This window comes from Syngnathus scovelli, chromosome 2, assembly GCF_024217435.2.
Source record: "Syngnathus scovelli strain Florida chromosome 2, RoL_Ssco_1.2, whole genome shotgun sequence".
Lineage (NCBI taxonomy): Eukaryota > Metazoa > Chordata > Actinopteri > Syngnathiformes > Syngnathidae > Syngnathus > Syngnathus scovelli.
The window spans coordinates 18,539,192-18,565,620 of NC_090848.1; the positions used below are offsets into that span (position 1 = coordinate 18,539,192).

Consider the following 26,429-nt stretch of genomic DNA (forward strand, 5'->3'; position numbering starts at 1 on the left):
TATAGCCCATACATCCAGTTTACTGCAGTGGTCCTTTTTCTCTCTACCCCTAATCTCTTCTTGAAACAGTAAGCAAAACAGTAAATGTCAAGTTTCAAATCTAAATGTGCTTAGTGCCCCACCCTTTCCCATAAAAAAACACCACTGGGCCACTGCTGAATAATGAAGATCATTCATAAAGAGTCCTTGTAACCAAACAGTATTCTATTCAGTCAAACACACTAAAAACCTGCAGAGTACATTGTGATGTCAGTAAAGCCTCCCTTTTACTCTTCTCAGTGTATTTATGGAAAATGACTATTAGAGTGAAACCATAGGCCGGAAGGAAGGAAGGTCGTCACTGCGTCCTCCACCCAATGCGGTGGTCAGACAGCGTGAAAAAGGTACAACAGAACCCGAAAGCGGAACATTTCAGCAGGGATTGAAGCTGAGAACATTAACGCAGGTTCTTTTTTTTTTTTTCTGTTCACAAATCGCCTCGCCCTCTCTTCTAGCTTCTTCTAGACTCCCCTTGCCTCCCTTCTCTTCCTCCTCCTCCTCCTCCTCCAGCCCGCGAGGTGTGTGCTGCTGCACATGCTGGTGAACGCCGGTTTTATATACCGGGCTATTTTTAGCCAGGCTCGAGCCCAACTATTTTTAACCAATATGCTTTCGTCGCCTGCTTGAAATCTCCAATGAAACTGGATGCAGGGCACACGAACTGTCCAATGGGAGGACGGAGAATTAGAAAGGAGCGGAGCTTGTACAAACTGCAGTGAGGATGGACGAGAACGTCGAGAAAAAGATATCTCACTCTGCATCTATTACTCAGTCGCTATGTTTCATTTTTTAAAAATTTTATTTTAATTATTATCTCTATATGAAGCACGGACCTATTTACAACCTAAATTCCAATATTTTTTCCATAAAACTGTATTGATTAGTTCACTTCATTTTGAAGCGTTTCTCTTCTCTTGTCTCTTCTCTCCCCATTTAAGGTCAAGGTACCATATTTTCATCAACGCCTATACCAGGCACGTGCATTCATAGGAGGCAGGTGAGGCAGTGCCTCACCTTGCCACCAGGAGCGGTAAAGGGCTCAACATGGTTTCCTCAGCTGTCACCATAAGCTGTTAAAAAATTAATAATATAATAACACATAATATAATATAGATTAGCATGAACAGACCCTTTTCACACTCGAAGAAATGCATAAAACCGACGACAAAAGAGAGACTGAGAAAGTGTGAGGCGAAGGATATGTAACGCTATTCCAATCGGACACTAAGGAGGAAGACTTCGATGGTTTCAGTGCACAGGAAGAAGATGAAGACGGCTCTTTTTTTACTTTTACTGGTATGTTTTTTTTTTTTTTTAACCAGCCCTGTTAGTGCTGTGCTTCCGTGTTGCTGCTGTGTTACCGCCGCGTCTCAGTGACTTTGCTGTGTTACTTCCGTGTTGCTGCGGTATTACTGCCGCGTCACAGGCAGTGTTTGGAAAGAAATGTTAAGGTATGTTATTAAAGCTTTAAAAAAACTTTCTGTGTCCAGTCTTTCTTTGCTAATAACTCGCGTGCACACTTCCGCGTTGCTGCGGTACTACTGCTGCGTCACAGGCAATGTTTAGAAAGACATGTTCAAGTATGTTATTAAAATGTTAAAAAGGCTTTCTATGTACTGTCTTTCTTTGTAAAAAACTCGTGTGCACGTGCGGCTTATAGACCGGTGCGGCTTATGTAAGAAAAAAACTGAAATATCCCTGCATTTTAGCTGGTGCGGTTTATAATCCGGTGCGGTTTATAATCCGGTGCGGTTTATAGTCCGGCAATTACGGTAGATGAGGCGTGCTTAGATCTCTTTATACTCCCCAGCAAGCAATTAACATTAATTGCATATTAAGAGAACGAATTTATCACTGGTCTGTATGCAACATCTAAAATATGTATCTGTATTTAGTAAGATATGTTTGATTCTTACAATCAGTCACTCAACATACTTAGCATACCATGCCAAGCAACACAACATGGCAGGGAAGTCAGTGAATCAGTAAGATAGTGAATCACGAGGCGAACCCCAGTGGAAAAATTCCAGAGATAGACTATTGTATTGTGCATATATTTCCGTGTACAGTATTAAAGCACGAGTTTTCATCGTGCAATAGCACTGTTCTTAATAGACGATCTCTGATTATGACTGCTGGGACGTCCCCCTGTCAGTGCTGAGGCGCCAGCCCTGTCATTCAACCACTTAACCGAATTTTTCTGGAATGTAAAGTACTGGTGTGAAACGTAAAACTCACGAGTAAAAAATGCTGCTCTATGACATTTTTTTAAATAGGTGATGCAGTGGTAAGAGCGCTGCACTGGTAAAAAAAACATGCAGACATAAAAATGATTATGGCGTAATAACCTAATATTGAGTGGTGGTCGGCTTCGTTTGTTAAGCACTATAGATGCTATACAACTCAACTGTTGACTCTGTTTTAAGTATATGTCAAATTATGAATTTAATTCGTCATAGTTTCCTTTAAATAGCCCTATGAATCCACACGGATCTTTTATATTAGGAAGAAAGTAGGTCAAAAGACGAAAGGGTATTACGCGCCTTGTGACGTGGTACTGCATTTTAAAGTTTGTTTCCAGAGTAACAGAAAATACATGGTAAAAAAATTAATAAGTAAAAACAATAAAACAACATATTAGACCTTTACTTGACAATATACTCCGTTTAAACAACTCTTGAAGCTTGACACCGTTCGCCAGCGCTGGATGTTGAATTTAAACCTAAGTTTAAATTACTCTGACATCTAGTGGTCGAAGTTGCACATTACAGAAACGGTGGTTAAAACGACACCCTCGATGACGTCGACAGATGCTGCACGTCTTGCCCGGCGGATAAGTCAGAATGTCCGACGAGTTGTAGCAGCCATTGTGCCACATCAGTATTCTGCTTGGGGCTGCACAAATTGCCAAGCAGACAGTCATGAATAGATTGTGTGAAATTACCTTTATGGATCATGAATGAGAAAATATAACATTGGGAGACAGAGTGGCTGAAATGGGAGCCAATTCTGTTGCAGTGCATACAGATTTGAATATAAATCAGTCACTTACGTGCTATAATTTATGAAGGTTATTACATCAACTTTTGTTCTTTATGCTCACCCTCAGTAAACCAATTTTAATGGCCAGTCTGAACCAGGGCAAAATTGAGTGTCCTCTTTCAGCCTCAACCAGTTTGTCCATCCCGAGGGCATATTTTTCCCAGGGGGCACAGCAAGGACAAACACTATGCTATTGGTGGCCATATCATCGTGGGCTCGTGTCAGTGATCAGATTTCCACAAATTGATTGCATCACATGACCAACATGAGACTGTTGAAAAACGCCAGTCACACTGACTTGTACTGCTTGACAGGACGGTAATGGGAGCTGATCTGATGTATTTAAGGAGTGGACAGTTGATGACATTGACATGCAGTACATGCTGCCTTGAGAGCTGAGTCGCATCTCAATGTGCTAGATAAAGCGTTTGACCCGCAAATCCAGATCTCATGCTGGGATGAATAATTGTTTTTGACACTATTGTTATTAAGTTACTAATGTAAATTTCCTCATACCGTGTAGGATTCCCAAATATATAGTAGGTGCGAAAATATTTAAATTATCATCACACTGTTAAAAACATTGGTAGCTTTAAAACATCACAAAATACATATTGCGCTAACTTATATTGTAAACATTCGTAATGAACTTTTTTTTTTTTTTCACAAGCACATGACTGAACGGGAGAACGAGACGCATTGACTTGCACATTGTATGGCTCGGAGCTTTCACATCCAATAAGGCAGTCGCGCTGACGTATCCTCGCGAGCTTTGCAAAGTTTGATCTCCTCTCGGTTGAGTGAGCCCCAAGAAATGACACCAGGTGGCAGCACGATAACAACAGAAAGTCTTCTTGTTGTTTTCGGTGAAGGTGCAAGAAAGTCAGGTGGAAGCTTGTCTTCACTGCCATGGAAGATCGTTACAAATAGTTTGTCAACATAATTCTTCAAACTCATCAAATGTTGGCCGTCCATCAAGCAATATTTGCAGGTAAAGTGCTTATTTATGCTTGCACCTTTGGTGTGTGCTGCAGGGAAATCTGTAAGGTCGAGCGTTGATTTGAGTTTTGAATTGTTAACATGGCCAAACTGTTGCCTCAATCTTTGTTAATTGGTTGCAGTGCAGTGCAAAAGATTTAAATTTTAATCTTTGTGCAGTATACAATTATTTGGCATCGGGGGTGCTTGCCCACTAATCAACATAATAATTTGGACTCGCACACTGTTCCAGACAATGATTTGGCAGTTATTTTGACTGAAAACTTGATGTCGAGCTGATTTTCACGATTCAAGTTACATTCCTGATTTTGTGGTCATCATCACATTTTGACACTTTGACGTCATCTTTACCTCCCGTGGTGTTGTCAAAAAAAATAAAGATAAAGTAAAGTTATTTATTAAGAGTTAGTAGTTTAGATGAGCTGATTCAGCTTTTGTCGTCATGGATGATGGCAGTTCAAAGTTGCAACATTAGAGGCGTTCCCATCCCCAAAATGTCAAAAGTTTAAAGCAACAGTCCCCAAATCACTGGACCATGGACTGGTACCGGTCTGTGGACTGAAAAGCCCGGCAAATAAATGAATGAGTAAATTAATTTGAATAAATAAATAAAATAATTAATAAAAACCAAATAAATAAATCAATATTTGGTTGTACGTTCAAATCCTTGCTTCAGGTCTCTGGGATTAACACTGCAAAAAAAAAAAGTTGCTCTTCAAATAAAGTCATCGATTTGCAATTAAAACAGTTTCTAAGCAGAATATTTTGCCCCACTTTATAATAAACAGATTGAAAAAAAAAAAGCACAACACAAAACTACCTCCGTATCGACTTGCCGGAGCACTGCTAATCAATATGCTTGCGTAATCAAAGTGGACACTTTGGTCTTGGTATCAGCCCAAGGAGTAGACGAACCTCATGCTTCTGAACAAACAGAACAACTGGCTGACAATGAAAGCTCATTAACCGCAGCGTTTACACTCAATCCACGCCACACGGGGAATGTGCACGACAACAAGTGTGTGTTAGTGTCGCTGTGCTTCGTGCAGAAAGGGAGCGGTGAGATGTGAGGTCCATAATGATCTCCGCAGCCAGAGCTCACACAACAATTGACTAATGGATGTCACTTGTCAGCGAGAAAATCAGAGGCTTTTTGTTCGAGTGGGAGGGAGGTTTTCTGTTGCAATTAAGAGGCCCTGTGGTCAGGTCACCAATTATCCCGTCATAATGACCTGATGGCTTAGCGGACGCTAGTTATAATATCTAAAACTCTCTCCTCTCATCTCTCCATCTCCACACACAGGTTTGTGAAGATCATGGCAATTGGACCACCACTGTATTGTTGGAAAGAGCTACTGCATAAAAAGCAGGAGTGATTTAGGTACCGTGTTTAAAAGTGGATTATTTTTAATTTCTCTGATGCTTGTTCCTGCATCGTAACACACAACTAATCTCGCAGAATCAGTGAATGTGAACTGCATTAATTAGGCCAATATTTGCCCATCTTTTTATGAGCCAAGGTCCCAGTTTTACATTAGAAAAAAAGGGTAGTAGAAAACCAAACAAAAGTGCCACCAGAAATCATGTTGCTCTTGTCTTGTCAAATTTAAACTTTTTTTCAACTCGATGACTGATGCTGTTGTATGAATGTCAACAGGTGGCTGCAAAGGTTTATTGTACCTCCAGTCAAATTGAAGAACATTTTGCTCACGTCACTTAACAAACATTATATTTGTAATTATTAAACAAGTGAGTTTGAGTTAGGACACTTTACCACTGATAATTGAGGGAATTTTTTTTTCCTGAATTAGGGTATAATTTTTTTTTTTTTAACAATTACAGAAAATGTTGCTTCTCAAGTGTTTTAAAAAAATAATTCTGGTCCTATTAATATATTTTTTAATTTTAAAATATTTGTATTCATACATTAATTTATGTAAAAATGTATGGAAAGTCTATTGGAATGAACGGGCAATTTAGTAGCATTAAAATGTATCCGTTGAAAAACCCAAAACCAAGTTTCCTCCATGCGTGGCCTGGACATTCGGCTGGCAAAGAGTAGAACTCGTGAACAGAGAGCAGGGAACCTCTTGCCCACGATGTATGAGAGTAAGCACAACTGAATGTTCTGTGCAGATGACTGTTCCCAAATTGAAGAACAGTTGGTGACCCATAGCAATATTTGTCCAAATATGTTATTTGTGAACCGATATATTCATGAGCAGGGTCATTTGTAACCATAACAAACTGGGGGGGACAAAATAAAGCCTGCCACAGGCGCTCATGGCGGCGCATCAGGAGCACCTGGGGGTTCAGTGTCTTGCTCTAGGACACTTTGACAGGGCCACAATGGTCAGGGGTCGAACCTCCAACTTGTAGGTTGAAGGATGCCCGCTCTACTCCGCCCCGCCCCAAAAAAGGCCTGCTGTATCACTTTATGTATGTTGCCTCATCGAGCAAATCTATGCGCACAAATTTTCATTATTGCTAATGGGGGGGGCTACATAGGACCACTTAAACAGCTGTATGAGAAAGTTAGTTATTTTAAGTTACGGTTCTTGCTCTGATTATTTCTTTCTCAGCCACCATTTTTCTGAAAAGTCAAATTAGAGGTACAAGATGGGTCAGAGAAGCATAATTTTTTTCACCCCGGTGTATACTGACCATTATTTGACCAAATATGGCGAAAAGGATCTTTTTAATCCACTGTTAAAAACGACTCATCTCATTCATGAGAAGCAGGATATACATGTAGTACATAGGTCCACTACATCACTACAAGGATATAATGTGGCGGGCTGACTGTCTGTGTTCGTATGAACTTTTCTTGTGAAGTCTGTTGGGATGTACGTATATCACTTTAACTTTTATAAATGAATAATTGACTGAACACAGTCACTTGTAGTTAGGAAATATGTGCAGGAGTAAGAGTGAAAAGCTAAATTGAGATGAAGTGTCATTTTTCCAGGGAGCAGTGATGAGTGTTAGTGATTGTCTGCACGTGGGTGCGGCTGGTGTGATTGAGTGTGTGTGTGTGTGGTGTGTGTGTGTGTGTGTGTGTGTGTGTGTGTATGTGGTGTGTGTGTGTGTGTATGTGAGAGAGAGAGAGAGAGAGAGAGAGAGAGAGAGAGAGAGAGAGAGAGAGAGAGAGAGAGAGAGAGAGAGAGAGAGAGAGAGAGAGAGAGAGAGAGAGAGAGAGAGAGAGAGAGAGAGAGAGAGAGAGAGTGCAGACAGCGAGCGCAAGAGAACAGTCAAATGCAGAGAGGAGCAGGGACAAGAGCAGAAGAGAGCTGTCAAGCTGCAAGGAGGCACCACTGAGACAAATTCATTTTTTTCCTCTTCTTTTTTCTCACCACATCTCTGAAACCCACAGACACACACGCACCCAACCCAAAGACACAAGCCCACAGATGGTGATGCTACTGCTTACAAGGAGCGCAAAATTATTTTCAGGATTTGGACTCGAGTCCTGCAAACTGGGACATCTTTGTGACTTGGACTCATATTCCAATTGGAATTATTTTTCTATTTCTCTGAGCTGTTTATTTATTTGAACAGTGCAACACTTTGGTGCCCCCATTGACACCAAGAGAGTTTTGGCAGTTGTGAACTGCCTGATTTGGTCCGATCCGGAGCCAAGACTGTGACTTAGTAAGTGTTCTTGTGTGTGAGGAGTAGGAGGATGTGTGGAGTGGCAACAGTGGTGCTTCTAGTCCACCTCGGAACCACCTTAACGGGGGCCTGGAAAGCATCTCAGCCACGACTGCAGTTCACACAATCCGGTAAGAAGAAACATCCTTATGATGGGCTCTGTCTCACATGTCAGTCACTCCATCTCACCACATGCACAAACGCTCTTTCCTATTTGTATACAGCATACTATGTACAGATTATTTAGTCTTTATTTAGTAATCTGAGTTTGAGTTTTTAGACGAATAAAAGCAGAGTGAAGCACCTGGTTCATTTCATGTCTACTGAGAGTTACATGACATTTGTGATAACGTCACGCAACAATCAAATATTGAAACATATATAGAGCACTTGATTTTTTTCCCCCCGAATCATAGCTCTTCAGAGGTTTTATTTATTTGAAAATGTCATGGGTGGACAGATCATGGGTTGAATACTTACTAAATTGATACAGCCCACAGACTGTAGGTTCCCCCACCTAGATAATTTGTATGAATTAATCTCTGCTGAACTATTTACAAACCACTTAGCAGTAAAGCTTGACACCTAAAAACACCCACCCCCAGTTGAGTTCTTGACAGCTCCCTCCCACCCACCTTCAGGATTCAGAGTCAAGTGTCTGTGACCATTTCAGAAAGCTTGACCAAAAATAATGTTCTGATGGCAGAAATCCCAGAAGCGCATCACAACCAAATTCATTCTTTCCTGGCCCTGTGTTGATTCAACCTCCACTGTATAATGTGTGATGACTTTGCCACAGCAACTAAACCAGAGATGATCAATATAATAGCTGACTTGTAGTGGAGTAGTCCTTGTAACATGTGCACGCTTGCTGACCACACTCCAATCTCATGGGAGCAGCAACTGTCTAGGTTGGCCCTCACTTGAAACAAGTTTGAAGTGTGCCATTAATGACCCTATAATGATTCAGTCTGTGCGCAATAATGGTTTGTCACGGCGTTAGAGACAGTCTTCCCAAAAATGTTGATCAAATTCCAAATTATACAACTTGAGAGGCACTTGAATTGAAGGATTACACTGGAGATTGATTGTTGGCATTTTTATCACAGTGGCAGTTCAGAAGACAATATTGGGGGATTCTCAGAAAATAGTCATATTTTTATGTTTGAGGCAGAAATACCCTATGTCACGATAAATTCATCTCCCATTAGGAAGCAAAAAGTTCAACAGTGATTTTCACAAAAACGAGTGAGTACAAAGGTTTGATTGTAGTTTTAAGTTGTAATATCACCATTCACCACTAGATGGCAGAAACAGTTGTGTTTGAACCACCTGCCCTACACAACAACGTGAGTAAGCCTAGTATTTTTATTATTTGGATTGATATGCAGGATAAACATTGTTTCTCAATAATATTAAAAATCTAAGACATTTACAAAATGATTTGGTTTGCACTGGAAAAAAATCACAGTATGGATATTTTGTTATTTGCTTCAAACCCTTTATTATTGGGTTAGGATAGTGGCTCTTTTATACAGGCATTGATAAATGTGTCAAGAGCCCTTTGCACATGAGCATGTATTTGTCCATATTTAAAATAGCATGTATGTCATACATGTGGTTAGGAAATCCGTGGTCCTATGTGGCCTCCCCCAGCAGCACTACTAATAAAACTGTGGCCCACTCCAGCATTTAAGTAGCCCATCCCTGACCTAGAAAATACAGGCAGATGAAGATGATCGTTGAGCTCTTCCAGGTGGGAATTAAGCTTTAATGACATCTCAGCATGGGAACAGGCGCTTCACCATTCAGTAAGTGGGGTTGCATGGAGTGGATGGATGGCACTTTTCGCTTTGCATGCATGATTATATATATACTATATACATTTCCACAGAGACCAGCGTATTCATCTTTGCAAAGATTAGAAGCAGAGAATAGATGTGTTGTGATTTGTATTGGCATAGTGGACTATGTGTGTGCGTGGGTGGTTGTGGGTGTGGATGCGTTCTGTCACTCTCTGTGGGAGATCTATGCCGTGGTCATTTCCTTTTCCATCACCACTTTATACTCATCATTTTCTTCCAGCAGAAGGAATAGATTTTTTTGCCAGTCATTGTAATTAAAAGTATATTCAGGATGGAGTTTTTATTTCACACATGATATACATTTGGATTTGTGTTTCATTCTCATTATCAATCAAACTTTATTTTTATGCTCCTTTTCATGAAAAAAAAAAAAAAATGCAACTCAGAGTATTAAAATCAGCCCCTCCCACCACTTGTCCACAAGAACACCCACCCACACACATACTGGTTAAAATTGATCCCGTAATGATGTAAAAAAAAACAATGATGGTCACAGAACATTCAGGTGATGAAGGAAACACCATCTCAAGGAGCTATCTGCTCCAGAATATGACCATAGGCTGCAGCACTGTCACCAATGTGTTTCACATAGCCAGTAATGCTCCCATTGGAATTGTGCATATCAATGTGGCTGACCTGCTGACTTGCTGGTGGCAATGTGTCATCCTTCTTTAGCCAACAAACTTGTTGAGGCTGAAATTTACAGCCCCCTCCTCCCCCTGTTAATATAATTGCTGCATCGACAAAATTCCACACAATTGACGAGACACAATCAGCGGATTAGTCACTTTTGTGCCCATCAATGGTAGCTGTTCTTACGAGGGTGCAAATTTCCTTAATTTAATTTGGTCCTGGTCGAGCTCTGTGGTCCTCTAATGCCCAAGAGAAATGTAAGATTAAGATTAAAGAGATCAGAGTGAATGATTATCTTAAGTAGTGTTGTTTGAAAGCATAAATGAAATTGTGTGTCATTATAGTAATGCAACTTAAAGCGAAACGGCACGATTTTTTAATTTTTGTTTTTTTACATCAAGGCCCAGCTTGAACTGCGGCCAGGAATAGAAGCAGATTTTTCACCCAGAACAGAAATTCTTTAGGTAATTGTTGGGTAATTTTCTGATCTTCCACTTTCCCCAAACGAGATCGTTGAGATGCGTCTCAATTTAAAAACTTGGGTTGCATCTGTTGAATACCTATTGAATATATTTGGGCATTCAGATATCCGACTAAAAATTCTAAATAGAAAAATCAAATAATCGAGTACTTGTATTAAATGAAGAAAAAGATAGTTTTTTTCATGATTTCATTTCACTTAACATGATTTCAAAATGTGTGTTGTGTTGATGTTGCTGGCAACAGTTTGTGATGGCAATTTAAATTTAAATTGGGCTCCAACTCCTAGTCGGAAAGAAGAGCCAAGTCAGCCGCTAGGCCACCCTGCACCGCCACGAAAAACTTCAAAAGCATACCAAGGCACTGATGTCTGTGCATTACCGTAATTGGGAAGATTTTATTTTGAAGTTGGCCTTCTCACCACGCCGGCTGTGTGTTACCGTCATGCATAGCATTGCTACGGTTGGCTTGAATACCGTCTTGACCACACGCACCAAATAAACCAATACTCAAAGCAGAAAAAAGCATTTATTTTTGGGTGCTCGAATTACTCAAGCTTTTTTTTCACCCCTATAACATACGGAATGCTTTGTCTTCCAGTAAAGCAATCCATTACAACACAGAATGTAAAATAGTAACCCCACCAAAGTAATCAATTTGCCAACTAACTATACGTGTCCCAAAAATAAATAGCAACAAACTCATAGACAGCCTGGCTATAAGTTCAAAACACATTTCAGGGCTTTTTGTTTGCATTTAGAAGATTCATCATAAGTGATAAAGTACAGCCAGACTCAAAATTCAATGTATTGTTGATTACATCACATGAGCATGCACATACATTCAAACTCATAGCTAACACGCTGCACACAAACAATGTGTGTTAGCACGCCTCATCACATTAACAAGAGGCTCATACACACACACGCACGCACGCATACACACACACACACTCACACGCACATCCCATTGTCTCTTTATGGACAGATGCCCAAAATACAATGTACATTTAAACAAGTGACTTCATCCAAATTGCCCGATAGGAGTGGTTCGTACTGCTTTTGTTCACAAATTCTTGAGGAAAAAAAAAAATTAAATTAATGACAGTCTGGTCATAATAGAGATGTTTTGGAAAACCAACACATGGAAGGATTCCAAAACAGATGTTTCCATGCATCCATCGCAGCCTTACAAATTGGCTGTTTGGATTAAGTATAAGGACATCTTGAAGCTCTGTAGTCCCTGAAACACCAAAACTGACAGACACAAAACCCAGCTGGCATGTTCTCATTTTGACCTCGACAGAAAACCTTAAAGCAAAAGCAGCACATCAACAGAATTCAAATTTGTCGTTAAACGACAGTCATCAGCATTAAAACTAATTGTGGTTTTTATTGTTGATTAAAAGCACCTTCAAATCCTAATTAATCAATAAGTTACTGGTCGATGATCATGCCTTTTGATAATAGTAATATTGCCGTCCTCATCATTGTTCATGCTCTTTCCAGTGTGTACCATTAAAGCACAAATGATTCCAGAGTGATATCAGGATATCGAGTGGTTCCATTATTCATTTATTCTTTCAGATGTGTTTTTATCTAGGACAGTTCTTTGCAAGCTCTGTGCTGCAAATTGCTGCTGCGGAGATGCACAATTCACATGGATGGCGATGTGACACCACAGCATTCTCTATTATTCATTTTAATGCTTGTTAGTCCCCAGTGGTCGAACGGCCATTGTTTGTCACCGTTTAAGTGCTCATTTGTGTCAAACCCAGCTGCTGGCTCATGCAAAACAAAAAGTTATGTAAGGAAGGCAACTTTGTATTTGAGGATGTCAATTTAACCAGACAAGAAACAGAAAAGTGGAGGTTCCGGAGGTCTCAACTTTTGCCAAACAAGTAAAGCAGTAAGCAGTGGAAATGACTTTTAAGAAAAGTGAAAATGTTAAAGGGAGCGTTAGGACGTGTCTGTCATAGATGAGCTGGCAGATCTGTCTTTTTCTTTTCACGTACATATACTATACGTATACATTTTTCACGTGAACAAGTGTATCCCTTGTTTTTTTGCATGTACAGTATTCAGCAAAGTAGACTCATGCTTTGGTAGCAACAACAGTAGGAATGCTGTTAATGTCTGACTGGAAAATGTTCTGGTGTTAGGAGGCTATCTTTAGCCTAAAGCACACGATTAAGTAAAAATTAAGCCTCACATTGCTGCTAATTCCCTTAAGTATCAATTTAGCACAATTTGCTCCCTCCTCGTATTAGTTATCTTGAGTTGGATCTTTTTCCTCATCTGCTGTTGAGGCCATTCCTTTTTATCAGTCCAGTTTTACCTCTTTTTTTTTCAGATCTACACTTAAAAAATAATAATAATAATAATAAGTCCAGCAATTGATTCCATAACATCAACATTGAACAAGGAATCCTTGTTTTTGAAAGTTGAATTTGGATTGACACATCTTTAGCAACACTTATCGAGACATAGAGGATTATTTCAGATTCCTTCTGACAAGCATTCTTGTCATTCTGATTGCTCGAGTGAATGCAGTTCACAAAACACGCTTGAGTGGCGAGCCAGGTGCAAGTCACAAATGGACTGGACGTAGAACAACTTATGGTTTATGTCATTAGAATTCTGTGCAGGGTAAAAGCTCCAAACTCAAGAAGGTGTACTCAGTACCTTTTTGTCCCACAATTTTCAGTCCAAATGGCCATGACCTTTCAAGAATAAATAAAGGTAAATTGAAAAAGAGAAGATGTCTTTGAATAGCCAAGGTCCCGCCAAGGTCCCAATCTGTGTTCCACTCAACACATGCAAATCATCTACAGTAAGTCTTTTTGCCAAATGACATCAGATTTTTGTTCACTTCAAATCAACAAAAATAATTGCTAAAATCCAGTCAAGCCTCACTGTACTACCCGTAAATACCAATCTGACATTCCTGTTGCAACGTAAATGAGGAGCAGCCTCAAGAATACTTGATGATGGGAAGATTTGCCAAGGACACAAAAGGTTGAATGTTGGCCTTCCCTTTCCTGTTTAAAAAGAGATCATCTTATCAGGAAGTCGTCGTACTGTATACGGGGATTTTGTATCACAAATATTTTGCTCTGGCTTCTTAAGCAGCCATTCATCATAAACTTGAAAATGAACCCCTCTTCAAGTCACAGTAAATATCCTTAGTAGCTTTACTGGACAGTTTGGCAATTTCCATGGCTCTCTCAACTCTGCTTTGAGGCTGAGCCAACAAGTAAATCATCATCAGTCTGATAGCTTGTTATTTTTTAAAGAGCACATTAGCTAGTCCACGTTACATTTCATTTTTGTATTAGCTTTTTTGTTTTCTTATACTTTTTGTTTTCTGATACTTTTCTGATACATAGAGACAAGACACCCCATGCTCCACTTAATGCACAATTTTTTTAGGTGTATATTCGAATCAAATTATCCACTCCAGTTAAAAAAACAAACATATATTTACAGTGTCTGTCACGTCTTCAGGCTGTCAAGTACATACCATAGCAACAGGTGGCAGTCTTCAGCAATACGATTATGGACGAAAGTAATTTTGGGAGAAGACACAAACATGCCTCCCCCCTGAAAAAAAAAAGGCGAAATATTTTGTTTTTAGTAATAAAACATGTTTCACGTGAGTGCAACAAGGAACATTGAAAAGTAAACCACAAACAGCCATACTTGTTTGGCTTACTAGTTTTCCTACCATGAGAACATTATTTGTTCATTCAAAACACCTTCTCATTTTAAATCAGTCTCTAGAAATTTGTTTTAGTGAGTAGACACCTACCACACCAGCCGTCATTTGCAACAAATGTGAAAGTGAGGCAATGAAGGTTTTCCTATAATAACAATAGGCTAGACCTAAAATTTGACAAGTTTATGCCATGCTTCACAGGGAGCCAAACTGCACAGTCTGATGATGATGATGATGAATAATCACACGAGCTGAGGTCAAAGTTCAAGCCGTGTACAAGGGCCTGGTCTGTTGGTGACACAGTCCAGACATGCCGTCTGTGGGTTTGGTCTGCCGTTGACTTCAGTGTGTGCGCTAGTATCAATGTTGTGAGCTCACGTGGGACATTAATAAGCCATGAGTCAGAAATACAGTAGTTGCGAGTTGTGTTGGACTCATTCTATCAAATGAAGGAGAAGAATGAATATATTAAATACTATTTTATTCAATTTGGGCAAATCTTTCTTACAACTTTATGATCTTTTTTTATTGTATCCCTGTGACCTGGAAGTGAAAGACGCCTTTTTGTTGACATTGTTGTAATATTCAGTCAGAGGGTGAAACAGTACTACAAATTGCATCATATCTGTCATTACAGACATTGGAGGCATTGCACATACACAGAAACGATCAATCTTTGTTAATATTAGTCTCATGTAAGGCAGCAATGATCAAAACTAATTGGACACTTCAAACGGTATTGTGACCTTTTCCAAAATGGAACACCGGGAGGTAGCACTACTCTAGGATCAACAATGCTAATTTGAATGAACACTTTCATAGATGGCCACCTCTAGTGCAGTTCTTAATGTGGTAGTTTGGATTCATACATTATTTCCAGAGAAATTACATCCTATAGATGGAAAGTGAACAAAAACATGCATCTTGTGTTGAAAAGAAAGCCTCGGAAACAATGAAGACATACAGTTACGTTTTAATTGCTTGGTTTTTTGAAAGGGCCTTTCGGCTCTGTAGACGTTCCCAGGCTTCTTCTGCGAGGTTCCTGTTGTAATTGCACTAGTAATTGGCAAAGTGATAACCCCATTTCCACAGGAAACATGCCCCGGTTTCCTCACCCACCCCCGCTACCAGTACCCCTCCAGTAGTGGCGTAGCCAGCAAATTCCACCCCCAGGGAATTCTGCACCAGACACTGGAGTTCCCTCGGGCCCGGTGAATAGACCAGCAGCCGGACGAAGATACACACGGAGACAAAACGCACGCACACACACGCGCACACACACACACACACACACACACACACACACACACACACACACACACACACACACACACACACACACGCGCACACACACGTTGTTAGGGTAATTTCTCAGATAAGTGATAGTGCTAATAAGTGTGTCTGCCCAGATGTCAAAATAGTAAATGGTAAACAAGATTTTTTTTTTTTTTTTTTTTTTTTTTTTTTTAGCATCTGAGACATGCTTCAATGATAACATTATGGAAAAACATGGCTTTGCCCATGACCTTGAATCCCATCAAGCACCTAGAACAGAGACCAGACCCCTTCTCAGGTCCATCATTGACCTCTGACAAAAATTCCCAGAGACATATGGCAACATCTTCCCATAAGAAACATGATCTTAGATTAGCATAGCACCAACTGCCCAAATACTTGTCTATACCTCGTATTTGTACAGGATAATTATGGGTGGACCTGCAGATGTGTTTTCATGCCTGTGGATGTAGAAATTCTTAACTTGGAGCTAGGAAAATATTCCTTTTAAGAAATAATCATGTACATGTGTACATGACCTCAGAATGGGGCTCCATAAAAGCTCTGTTGGGTATACTGTATCGCAGAATACTGGACCTGCATGTCACAGTCAAACCTTTACCAATTCCATCATGATGGAATGTGCTAACTTGTGTTACGCTGTTCAATTGGAAAACCGTGCAAAGTTTCCTTCCTCTAAATGTATCACTCTTGGTCAAATCAAAAGAAAAACAAATCCAGTACTGCTCGTCTGCTACCCAAATTAGGAAACGTCCCACTTGTTCTTGACTGTGTCGATGAAGTCGTCAGCGCCGCTCTGATGCATTCAAGACATGCCAGCATGGAAAAAGTAGTGTTGACACTCGCCATATGCTTCATAGCTTCTGAGCTGGGTTTTTCCGCCTCATTGCTTCATCGTTGCCGTCAACGTGACATCCCTTCGCTTTAACTGGCGGCATCTGCATGTGACAGTCACGGTTCACTTCCAAGCCTGGTAAACGTTTGTGTCAGAGAAACAAATACAGATTTTTTTAAGAAATTGGCAATGGTGTCTTATGCAAATACACATTAGCCTTTGCAGATATTTTAAAGAAGACAACAGGACAAGTGCAGAAGGTTTCTTAAGGTACTTAGAAACACAGCATGTGCTGACATCTTTAATGTCATGCCTGCTTGTTATGGACAGTAATTTGCCATATAAACACAGACCACATTAGTTGTTTCTCACAGCTTTCACAAATAACTTCCCTATTTACTGTTGCTATGGTTGCTTAAATTATCTTTATCCTTATTTAACCCGAGCATGGATTTTTTTGTCTAACTGTTCAAGCAGTGTTGCCATTAACACTTTTGTTTAAGTCACATTAATGCTTAAACACTGCAACATTAGACAAACAATAATTCTGATGACAAATGAGAAAAGTGCCACAACTTTCACCCATTAACTGTCACTTAAGCGTAAAAATAAGTAGTGAACACAAAAATAGTGCAAACACGAGACTGAGTGCTTGTGACTGACTTTCTGGCCCTGCCTTTCACCCGGCGTCATTCTCACAGTGTCGCGCGTTAATTGAAACAATTGTCATGTTCTTGTAGGATGTTGGCATGTGAAAATGTTTTCTTTTTCCTAACATCTGTGATGTGACAAGAAGGCAGATAGATAAACATAAACTAAAAGTGTCATTTGAGGCCACATGGCCCAAATACAAATGTGTTTGTTTACAGGGCTCACTGATGAAATTGCAATAAAACCAAGAGCCATAATCGAAATTGCAGGACAACAATGTGGCTTGCGAAAGACACTATAAATGAAGCATTGCGAAGTAACCAAGATCCCCTGACCAGCAAATCATTGTTATCAGGCGTAAGGGAAAGGCAATGTTTTCTTTCAACTAAAATCAATGCCATAAAAATGAAAAACATGATGTCACAATTAATGATTTAAAACACATTAATTTTGATGGGACAACTACTCCCCTTCACACACCAAAAAGATGGGCACAGTGATAATGCTGATTCTGTATCCACTGAGTGATTTTCTTTTCCAACACAATAGCTATAAATGATTATTCAATCTTTAAAATATTTGTCGATTCATTTTGACACCTCTACTACTTGTGTGTGTGTGTGTGTTTGTGTGCATGTGTGTGTGCGCGCGCGTGTGCAGGAATGCTCTTAGCTGTATCACACGCCACACATTTACTAATCACGTTGAGGCCCATCTGAGTTCCCATGACCAGTAGTCTTTAATCTAATGTCCAGCATGTATAAAACGGTTGACCCCTAATGTGAAATGAACACTCATGAACATCGTGTGGACACTCACTGAGGCGTATACTGTATGGACATGGACAAGCTTAAACTAATATAAAGTGGCCATTCATGCATTTCCCACTCTGCATGTCTGCCTTTGTGTGCTTGCATGTCCTAATAGGCGATGGCCTTTAGGATTATGTCTTGGTGCGTCCGTTCCTTTATATGTGAACTTTGATTCAGAGTGACAGGGGTCAGAGGGCAATTGGCTCAGATCAAAGGTCATGACCCTCATTGACCCTGCTGTCAACTTGAAGCTGATAAGAAAGGCTGGACTCAGTGGGCATACTTGTGTGGAAGTCTGCCACACTGCTCGTTTTCCTTGTGGATATTATATATTATTCTTTAGGATTCTGACAACTGACTGTGAGGCCTTTCCGTGTGGAATGTTTTCACCATGGCTGTGTAGGTTGTTCACACCACGACCCAAAATATCCAAGGTCAAATTCCAATAGTATGACAATAATTTAGGAAAGAAGAGCTATATCGATCGAGATTTAATTTCTCCAAGTATCCTTATTGTGCTTATAACCAGATTAACACAAAACCACAATTTCAGAACAATCAAATAAATTCTCCCATTCCATTTAATACCATAGCTATCGATGATTTGGTCATTAATTTCCTCATCCGTTTAATCAGCGATATTTAGTCAAATGTTCAGAAGGTGTCATTTTTTCCAACCACAATTTTGTGGTTGGAGAGGGAGCGGTATGGAGGGTCAGCAAGGCCAAGAGCCACCCTTCGACCAACCACTCGCACCCGCTCGCAAATTATGCCAGCTTGGCTGCTGTTGCCACAGCAACATTCCCAGGAGTAAGGGTGGGGCGGATGGAGCTGCTGGTTTCACGACTGAGTCAGTAGCGTGTGCAACCGTGCGTGTGGGTTTGTGTATTTGCAGGCTAGAGGAAAGAATGTCTTCATTCTGAATAAGCCATTCATGACGGTGAGTTCAAGATGGGAGTCATTTGACCAGGCTAAATTGTCGACAAGAATCTGTGTTTGTTTAGGATAAAGAGGGCTAGACGGATTGCAACCAGTCTGACAGATTTGGCTTGTGTCACACTCAAAGATCTTCAAGTATTCATTAATTGCTAATGAGAATATTTGAAATCAGAAGCAATCTAATTTACACACAATTCTTAATAGTTGTATCTTGTCCTCCTCCTCATTAGAAGCAAAGAGTGACAAATAAATGCTGCATAGCTACTTCCTGTTTGGCTGCTTGGTAACCAGAACTAAATGTGGGCAAGCTTAGACTCAGACTCAACTTTATTCATCCTGCGGGATTGCTCCCTTAGGAAATTCTGGTTCCAGTAGCACACACAGAAATGGCACAAAAGAGAACATTAGAACATGAGTTACAAAGAAAGAGGAGCGTAATAAATAAAGCACATCGCAATAGCAATAAATAAAGTGGTGAGTAAGAAATAATAACAGCCAAAACCAAGGAGATTGTGTGAGTGCAGCGTGAATAGAGAAACTGTTTATGAAAATGATGACGGCACACAGTATTATTGAGTTCATTTTTTGCAATCCTACTCATTGAAATAGCATTTTTAGGATTCTGATGGTGTGAGTGGGATCTGGTTTGGTTTGGCCCCTGCGATCCTATTGGGATGTTGATGTTCCCACTGCAGAGGTGGTTTCGGGTTCAATTAAGCTGAGCTTTTATATTGAACAAAGCAAGGTCGAGCTGCTCTTGTGGCATGCGCACTGTAATTCAGATGACTTGCTGGATGCTTGCGTATGCACATCCAGTGCGGTTGGTTCCCTGTGAAGAGACTGGCTTTCATAAGACGTGTGCCTTCAACTGGAAATGTGAAACTGTACTTTGGATATATGTATGCTTGTTATAAGAAACAAAAATGAAGTACACTGCAACTGACAAACCCGCTAAAAGCACCACCAAACTTTTACAAAATAGACATTTGATGTTTTTTTGCCATGAAAAAGTCCCGAAATGTATTAGGTTGTTTCAAGTTTAGGTGTGAAACATGCTGACTCACCGACTTGACCAAATAGTCCCTCTCTGTTTCTTTGCTGCAATTACAAAACGCCTCTTATTGAGTAGGCCCCCTTGAGTATATTCAATTTGGGTGAGAATCAAATCCCATGACAAGGGTACTGTATACCTTATGAGTGTTTCCAAGGCGGTCATGTTTTCATCGCAATTTGTGGGATTACGCAAATGCCACTAAAATATTTTCCAAGTAACACTGTGGGCAGTGCGGAATACACCATTAAAAATATTGCCATATTGGGTGTGGATCTTTTGGTTAATACTGCGACAAACATTTTCTTTTTCTTTCTCTCTCACTCTCTTGGCGAATGTTTCATTTTCAAAATAATCCTTATTTCTGATAGGCATGTAAATAGACATTGTCATCCATCTTTGTCCAAGTATTATGTGGGTAACCTTGAATGTTTGTCATTTCCATGATTCTATATCTGAACGAAACAAGAATCACCATCCCATTATTCAGGCTATTTATTCCCCCCACTGTTTTTAACGACTCTGAAAACAGCATGCAACTGAGCTATTTACCACTCTGACTATTTGCAGAAATACCTGGTGAGTTTCCCCATTGAGCTGAAGCAAAGCGTCACCTATCTTGTTTTTCTTTTTCTCTTTTTTTTTTTATTCAACATCTTTTCTTCCTGTTGTTTTTGCTGATTATTACGTCTCAACAGCTCCATCTCAATAGATAGTTCTCCTCAGCAACATTCTCATGCTGGGACAACACAGTGACTGTTTAAAAATAATGTGGAAATAGCTCCGATTTTTTTTTTCACCTCTGCCAAGCAGAAGTGTTTTGATTGTTTTTTTAGTATGCTGTCATAGCCGTAGTTCATCTTTTCACAGCTTTTCTCTTTTGTTGAACGGGTACTAGTGTTAAAGCATACAGCACGCTCCTGAATACACTTGCATTGCATTCTTAGAAATGGCTTTCCACATTTCTCCGTAGTATTAATATACCAATTACCTCTCATAATAATGTCCTTTCCCCCTCTTTCTATCTTTTTCAATTTGGTATTGTGATGTTCTTCACAGTCACCCTGGCTTCCTTGTCTTCCCTCATTCATCAACCATTCAATCATTATTTATCATCCCATTAGCCTTCTTTATCATCTCCCCCTATCCTCTTCAATACACCTATCCATGCATCGCTTTGTGCTCTCTCATTACTCTATGTTATTACACTCGGAGTCGGTCTTTGACTTGAGCCATGTGGTGCGGCTTCCCCCTCAATACCCCTCCATATTGATCATGCCCCTCGCTACCATCTCCTTCACAATCACCTCCTGTCGTCTCTCATTCCCGTTCACCCAGCTCACCGTCATCCATCACTATTTCATTATCTCTTCCATCAGGATTGCTTTCTCTCCACAGTTGCTCTTTCCCTCATCTGTCCATCACCATGTCATCTTTCGGCATTCTCATCTCGTAACGGTCTTACAACTATCAGACCAGTTTCATCTGGCTGTCACTTTTCACCATGTCAGATTGTCCACTTTTTTATCTTACCTCTCTGCAGTGCCTCCACCTCCTCTTTTTTCCCCATCAACCTATGTACGCTTGAATTTCACTCACGTTTGTGAAAATGACAAAAAGAGAAGCACATTTTTTTTTAACTAATAGAATAGAATCATTAAGCACAATGGCCCTTTCAAAGCTTGGTTCAATCACATAAGGGCCAAAAGAAAAATAGAGGACTCCTGTAGGTTCTGATTATTGCTTCTATGAGTGACAAAATTACAGCACAGCTAGGAAAAGTAAACAAACCCACACCAGCTCCCAGCATGTAGCTGCTTAATTGGACTGCATTGCAGAAGTTTGTCATTCCGCCAGGTGAGACACTGCCACTCATTTGGCAAGAAACCAGACAAAAACAGCAATTAACGCTTCACTAAGTTTCATGTTTTTGTTTTGAAAACAGGAACAGTTGTGTAAATTAATAGTTGAGACAATGCATAAATATAAATGTGAACAATATAAACATAAATATGTGGACATGGATGTTTTTTTCTTTTCCTAAGCCCCCCCCCTCCACTCGCACACACGCACGCACACACACACACACACACACGCACACACACACACACACACACACGCACACACACACGCACGCACACACTTTGCTCTTACCTATAACAATTAGACTACTGTATTTTCCAGACCATAAGTGAGTGGTAGTTTTTGCACAAGCTTTGAACTCTTACCAGTGCGTCTTATCTATGGATTTCTCATGATTTTTATGATATTGTATGATTTGTGCATAATCCCTTATATATCAAATACCTGCGGTTTATAGTCCAGTGCGGCCTATATATATGAACAAAACATGATTTACCCGTAATTTTAGCTGGTGCGGTTTATAGTTCAGAAATTAGGGTGGACTAATCAACATAGAATCTGTTACATTTTAACAATTTGTGAGTTAGAAAAGGTCAATAATTTTCTATTTTCCCAAATTTGTCACAAATTCCATGCACGTGTACGTATGTTGGGATCTTGTCCTACCATTTTGGACAAATCCAAATGAGAACATTTTAAACTTATTTGCAGCCCAAACGTCTTTCTTTTTGTTTTCTTTGAGGCATTTTTGGATCAATATTTAATCCTTCTCATTGCTGGTGGTCTGCCATTAGGGGGTCAATCTACAAACAGGTACGGCTTGTCTGTGGGGGGGGGGGGGGGGGGGGGGTGGGGGGGGCGGCATCCTAGAAAGTTTGTCTTCATTTAAACGCAATCGTGGGAAACGAGGATTTTTGGCGACAGTCGTTGAGACATTATAAAATGGATAATGATTAAGGGAACCTTTGTAAAAAGTGCATGATGTTCCCGCAGAGGTTCCTTGAGCACATTGTGAACAACAATAATTTAAACTACCTGTCACTACACTGTAAAAGCAGTTGAGTCAAAAGTAACCCTAAACCTAATCATAATCCCCAAATGAATAACTCATAAAACAACCCCAGAAATTGGGCTTTTTTGCAGTTCATTCACTCTTTACGTAAAATTCTGTTTAGCAGCACATTTCCACCAAGTACGCTACTTCAGTTCAACTTGCCATGATGCATTTTGGATCTGTAACACTTCATCTGGATTCTGGAGGGGTCAGCTGTAGTGTTGCTGTATCAACTAACAACAGAAATGGTGTCAAACAGCAATGGTGTCAAACTCAAGACCCAGGAGTCAGATTCTGCCCACCACATCATTCGATGTGGTCCACATGTGATCATACATTTATATAGGTTCACAGTCAGAACTGCTCTCTGAGGGTAACTATTAATTACCACAAAAAATTACCACAAAAAACTCGTATGACACCTCGTGATCTACAGCAAATGGTCTGACCATTGTGGTGCGACACAGTGTGGTTTGCCAATCCAATGTCACTTTTGTAGTTGATGGGCCACAGTCTAGAGCCACAGTTAAATTACTGTACCACCCAAGATATTTCACAACCACTTTCAGTCGTTGAAAAAGAAAACACAAAAACAATTTCCTACATACTGAACTTAACTAGATTTTACTGCAGCCTTGTGAAAATTAGACCTCCACTTGACTTTAGTTGAAGAAACATTTTCCAGGTATTACTCAAAGTATAAAGTGTCTTAACTGGCTGTTAAAAAGAACCGTGTGTGTAATTGCATAATAATTTTCTGCCTTTTGCTGTTGAGTTTGTAGTCTATACAAAGGCCTTTTACTCTTAGTTTTACAATTTGGTGCAAATTTGAGTCTATAAAAAATATACTTGGTAGCTGAAATATGAAGTGCTAACACAAGACAGATGGATGTGCATTGCCTGCACTTGCTCGGTTAGCCGCTGATCACCAGCGCAGTTCTCATAGTTGACATGTCAGATGACAGCTGCGTGTAGATACACAACGTTGTGCTTTAGCCATTTGTATGTTATTCAGTATGGTTTGCTTGTGTCTGAATCTTTTTTTGACCCTTAAAATTTCAATGTGTAATTTATTATGTACTGTAATTCCATGAATAAGGTCAACTGAGACTTAACTAGTGTTTCAATAAGAATGTGTGAGTGTCTGAATTAGCAGTTATGGATTATGTTCTGCCTAAAACTAATCTTACTGAGTCAACAATACCAACAAAATATCTGCAATTGCCTTTGTTGTAATCATTCTGGTTAATGCCTATGTGCTCCTTCCTTAATAGAACTGATCCAAAATGGGCGCTTGCTGACGCTGCCCTTGGATGCGGGAGATCTGCACTCTCTGCTGCCTGATGAAGATGGGATGCATCTTTATGTGGCTATGAAAGATAACCTGTTGTCGACCAGCATGGATGACATTACACAGAACCCCCGCAAGGTAGGTGTTTGTATTGTAAAGTATGATGACGCACACACAAACATGACTGCAGATTTAGACTTTTGGGCAACATTTTGGTTTACAGCCCACATGTGCTTGGGCGTGACTGGCACATCTTGATTCTTGTGTGTGTGTGGGGGGGGGGGGGGGTGGGGGGGGGGGGGGGTTGTCACACACAATTACGCGATAGGGGGTAGAAGGCAGTCTCAAGTGTTCACTTCACTGCAGCCAACTTCATGTCCCCTGCAAGTGAACATCTTGGGGGTTCCTTGTAGGGGTACGCGTCAATCTCCTGCATGGACTCGTGCAAATTTGATTATGTTGATTGTGTAACTCGTTTGCACTGAATTTAAAGAGAGTGAGAGCAGCCGCTTCCATTGGCCGGGAGCAACTCGACCAAAAGAAAGAAAACCGCACCATGCACTCAGTTAGACCGCACCTTGTACTAGACTAGCACTGGGCCTGAAAATAAAGCCTGTGAGTCAGAATTTGGAAGTAGCGGTGATTGATATGTACCGTAAAACACACCCCTCTGACTAATACTTTTTTTTTCATTGTCCTCTGCTTGCCATCGTATTAAATTTGTTTCTTCATTCCACATGCAGGTACTCATAAAATGAACCAAAGGAATTATGGTATTTTCCAGATTTTCATCTCTCCAGCTTGGCTCGTAGCCATGTTTGAGTGCAAGTAATGTTGATGTTTGATAAAAGAATAATCTCTGCCAAAAATGGTAATTGCTGTCAACTTTATCTGTTCAAGTGATGCATTTTGACTGCTCTGAGATATTTTGGATCCAGAAGGAGCTCAGTTTGTCCCGAGTTGTTTGTAGTCTTTTCCACTTGCTTATGTTTTTTATCTCCTGAGTGGCTGTTGAAAATCTCAAGCTAACAAATGACAGATGACTTGAAATTGCTAAATTTACAGGTTGTGAATGCAACATACATGGCACCATTCTCGCAATTTTTCCCAAAGCAAATCCTCTGAAAGCCATCATTTTTAGTGAAAATGGAAGGAAGTATGACACCCCTTTGCAGTTGTCACAGCTTCGACTCGTTCTAAAAATAATTTCTGCAAGACTGTGTCGTGCATTTGTTTGGAAATTTTGTGTGCTTGGACCCAAGATAGTAGACCCAAGTGCATTACAATCTCTCATCTACTTACTGCATTCCAAATGTCTTTGATTGGTTCCAGTGAAGTTCTTCTTCTGGACCTTGTTTTGCACAGGCAGAGAACAACCCGTGCCAAAATTGTCCCCACAGAAAACAATGTCCAACAAGTATTGCTATGTCAGTAAACAACTCACTAAGTGGGATGTAAAGCCCAACTTTTTAATATCTTTTATTCACAATTTAATTTGTCCTTTTGTGTAGATGTCGTTCTTTGTTTCACATCAACGTACAATGAGGAGAATCTGATAACATGATTGTATAAATCTGTATGTATTGTTTGTTTTCATATAAAAGTAAACACTTAAGTTATTGTGGTTTTCTTTGCCTTTTACCAAATAGTGTAGAAAAAAGATATAGATATCACTCTTCAATTTGATGCCAGTCTCAACACCCTGAGGCAGGATGTGCTGAGTGAGCCCTGCCCTTTCCTGGCCAAGATCCTGAGGATCACATTTCTGTCTTTCCCCGGTTGCACTAATATTCATGCCACCAAATGTTTGTAATCGAATCAATTTAGAAAAGATTCATAGCCAGATTTAATGCTCATGAACACAAACCTAGGCCTTAAATCTCTTGACATTTATACATGCCAGTAGTTCTTTGGTTGAGCTTTAACATGCAGACAGACGTGATGATGGCTCTGCCAGCCCGTTAGGATGTGTTCGGGGTCACAGCAAGGACAGAGACAGCGCTGCACTGTCGCAGAAAAACAATACTTGCGTCAGTGAGAGGTGCATGCGGGTAGAGAGCCGAGCAAGCAGGCAGGCGGGCAGGTAGGCAGTGCACAACCAAGAGTTTGCTGGCTGACCAGCCACCCACTCTGCCAGGCAGGCAGCCAGCACCAGGATAGATAGTCACATCCAAGACATAACTCAACTCTGTGCTGGCTAGAAAGTCATGT

The 26,429-nt window shown here is 40.2% G+C and overlaps 1 protein-coding gene across 2 annotated transcripts in view; it reads left to right on the forward strand.

Moving 5' to 3' along the window:
- The first annotated feature begins 7,318 nt into the window (after positions 1-7,318).
- The window catches only part of sema3h (sema domain, immunoglobulin domain (Ig), short basic domain, secreted, (semaphorin) 3H), a 40,781-nt gene continuing 21,670 nt past the window's right edge, over positions 7,319-26,429 (forward strand). For both annotated transcript variants that reach the window (XM_049753360.2, XM_049753361.2), the window contains exons 1-2: positions 7,319-7,862; positions 24,202-24,356. In XM_049753360.2, coding sequence (XP_049609317.1) covers positions 7,763-7,862; positions 24,202-24,356 — 255 coding nt within the window. In that variant the 5' untranslated portion in view covers positions 7,319-7,762. The remainder of the gene's footprint in view (positions 7,863-24,201; positions 24,357-26,429) is intronic.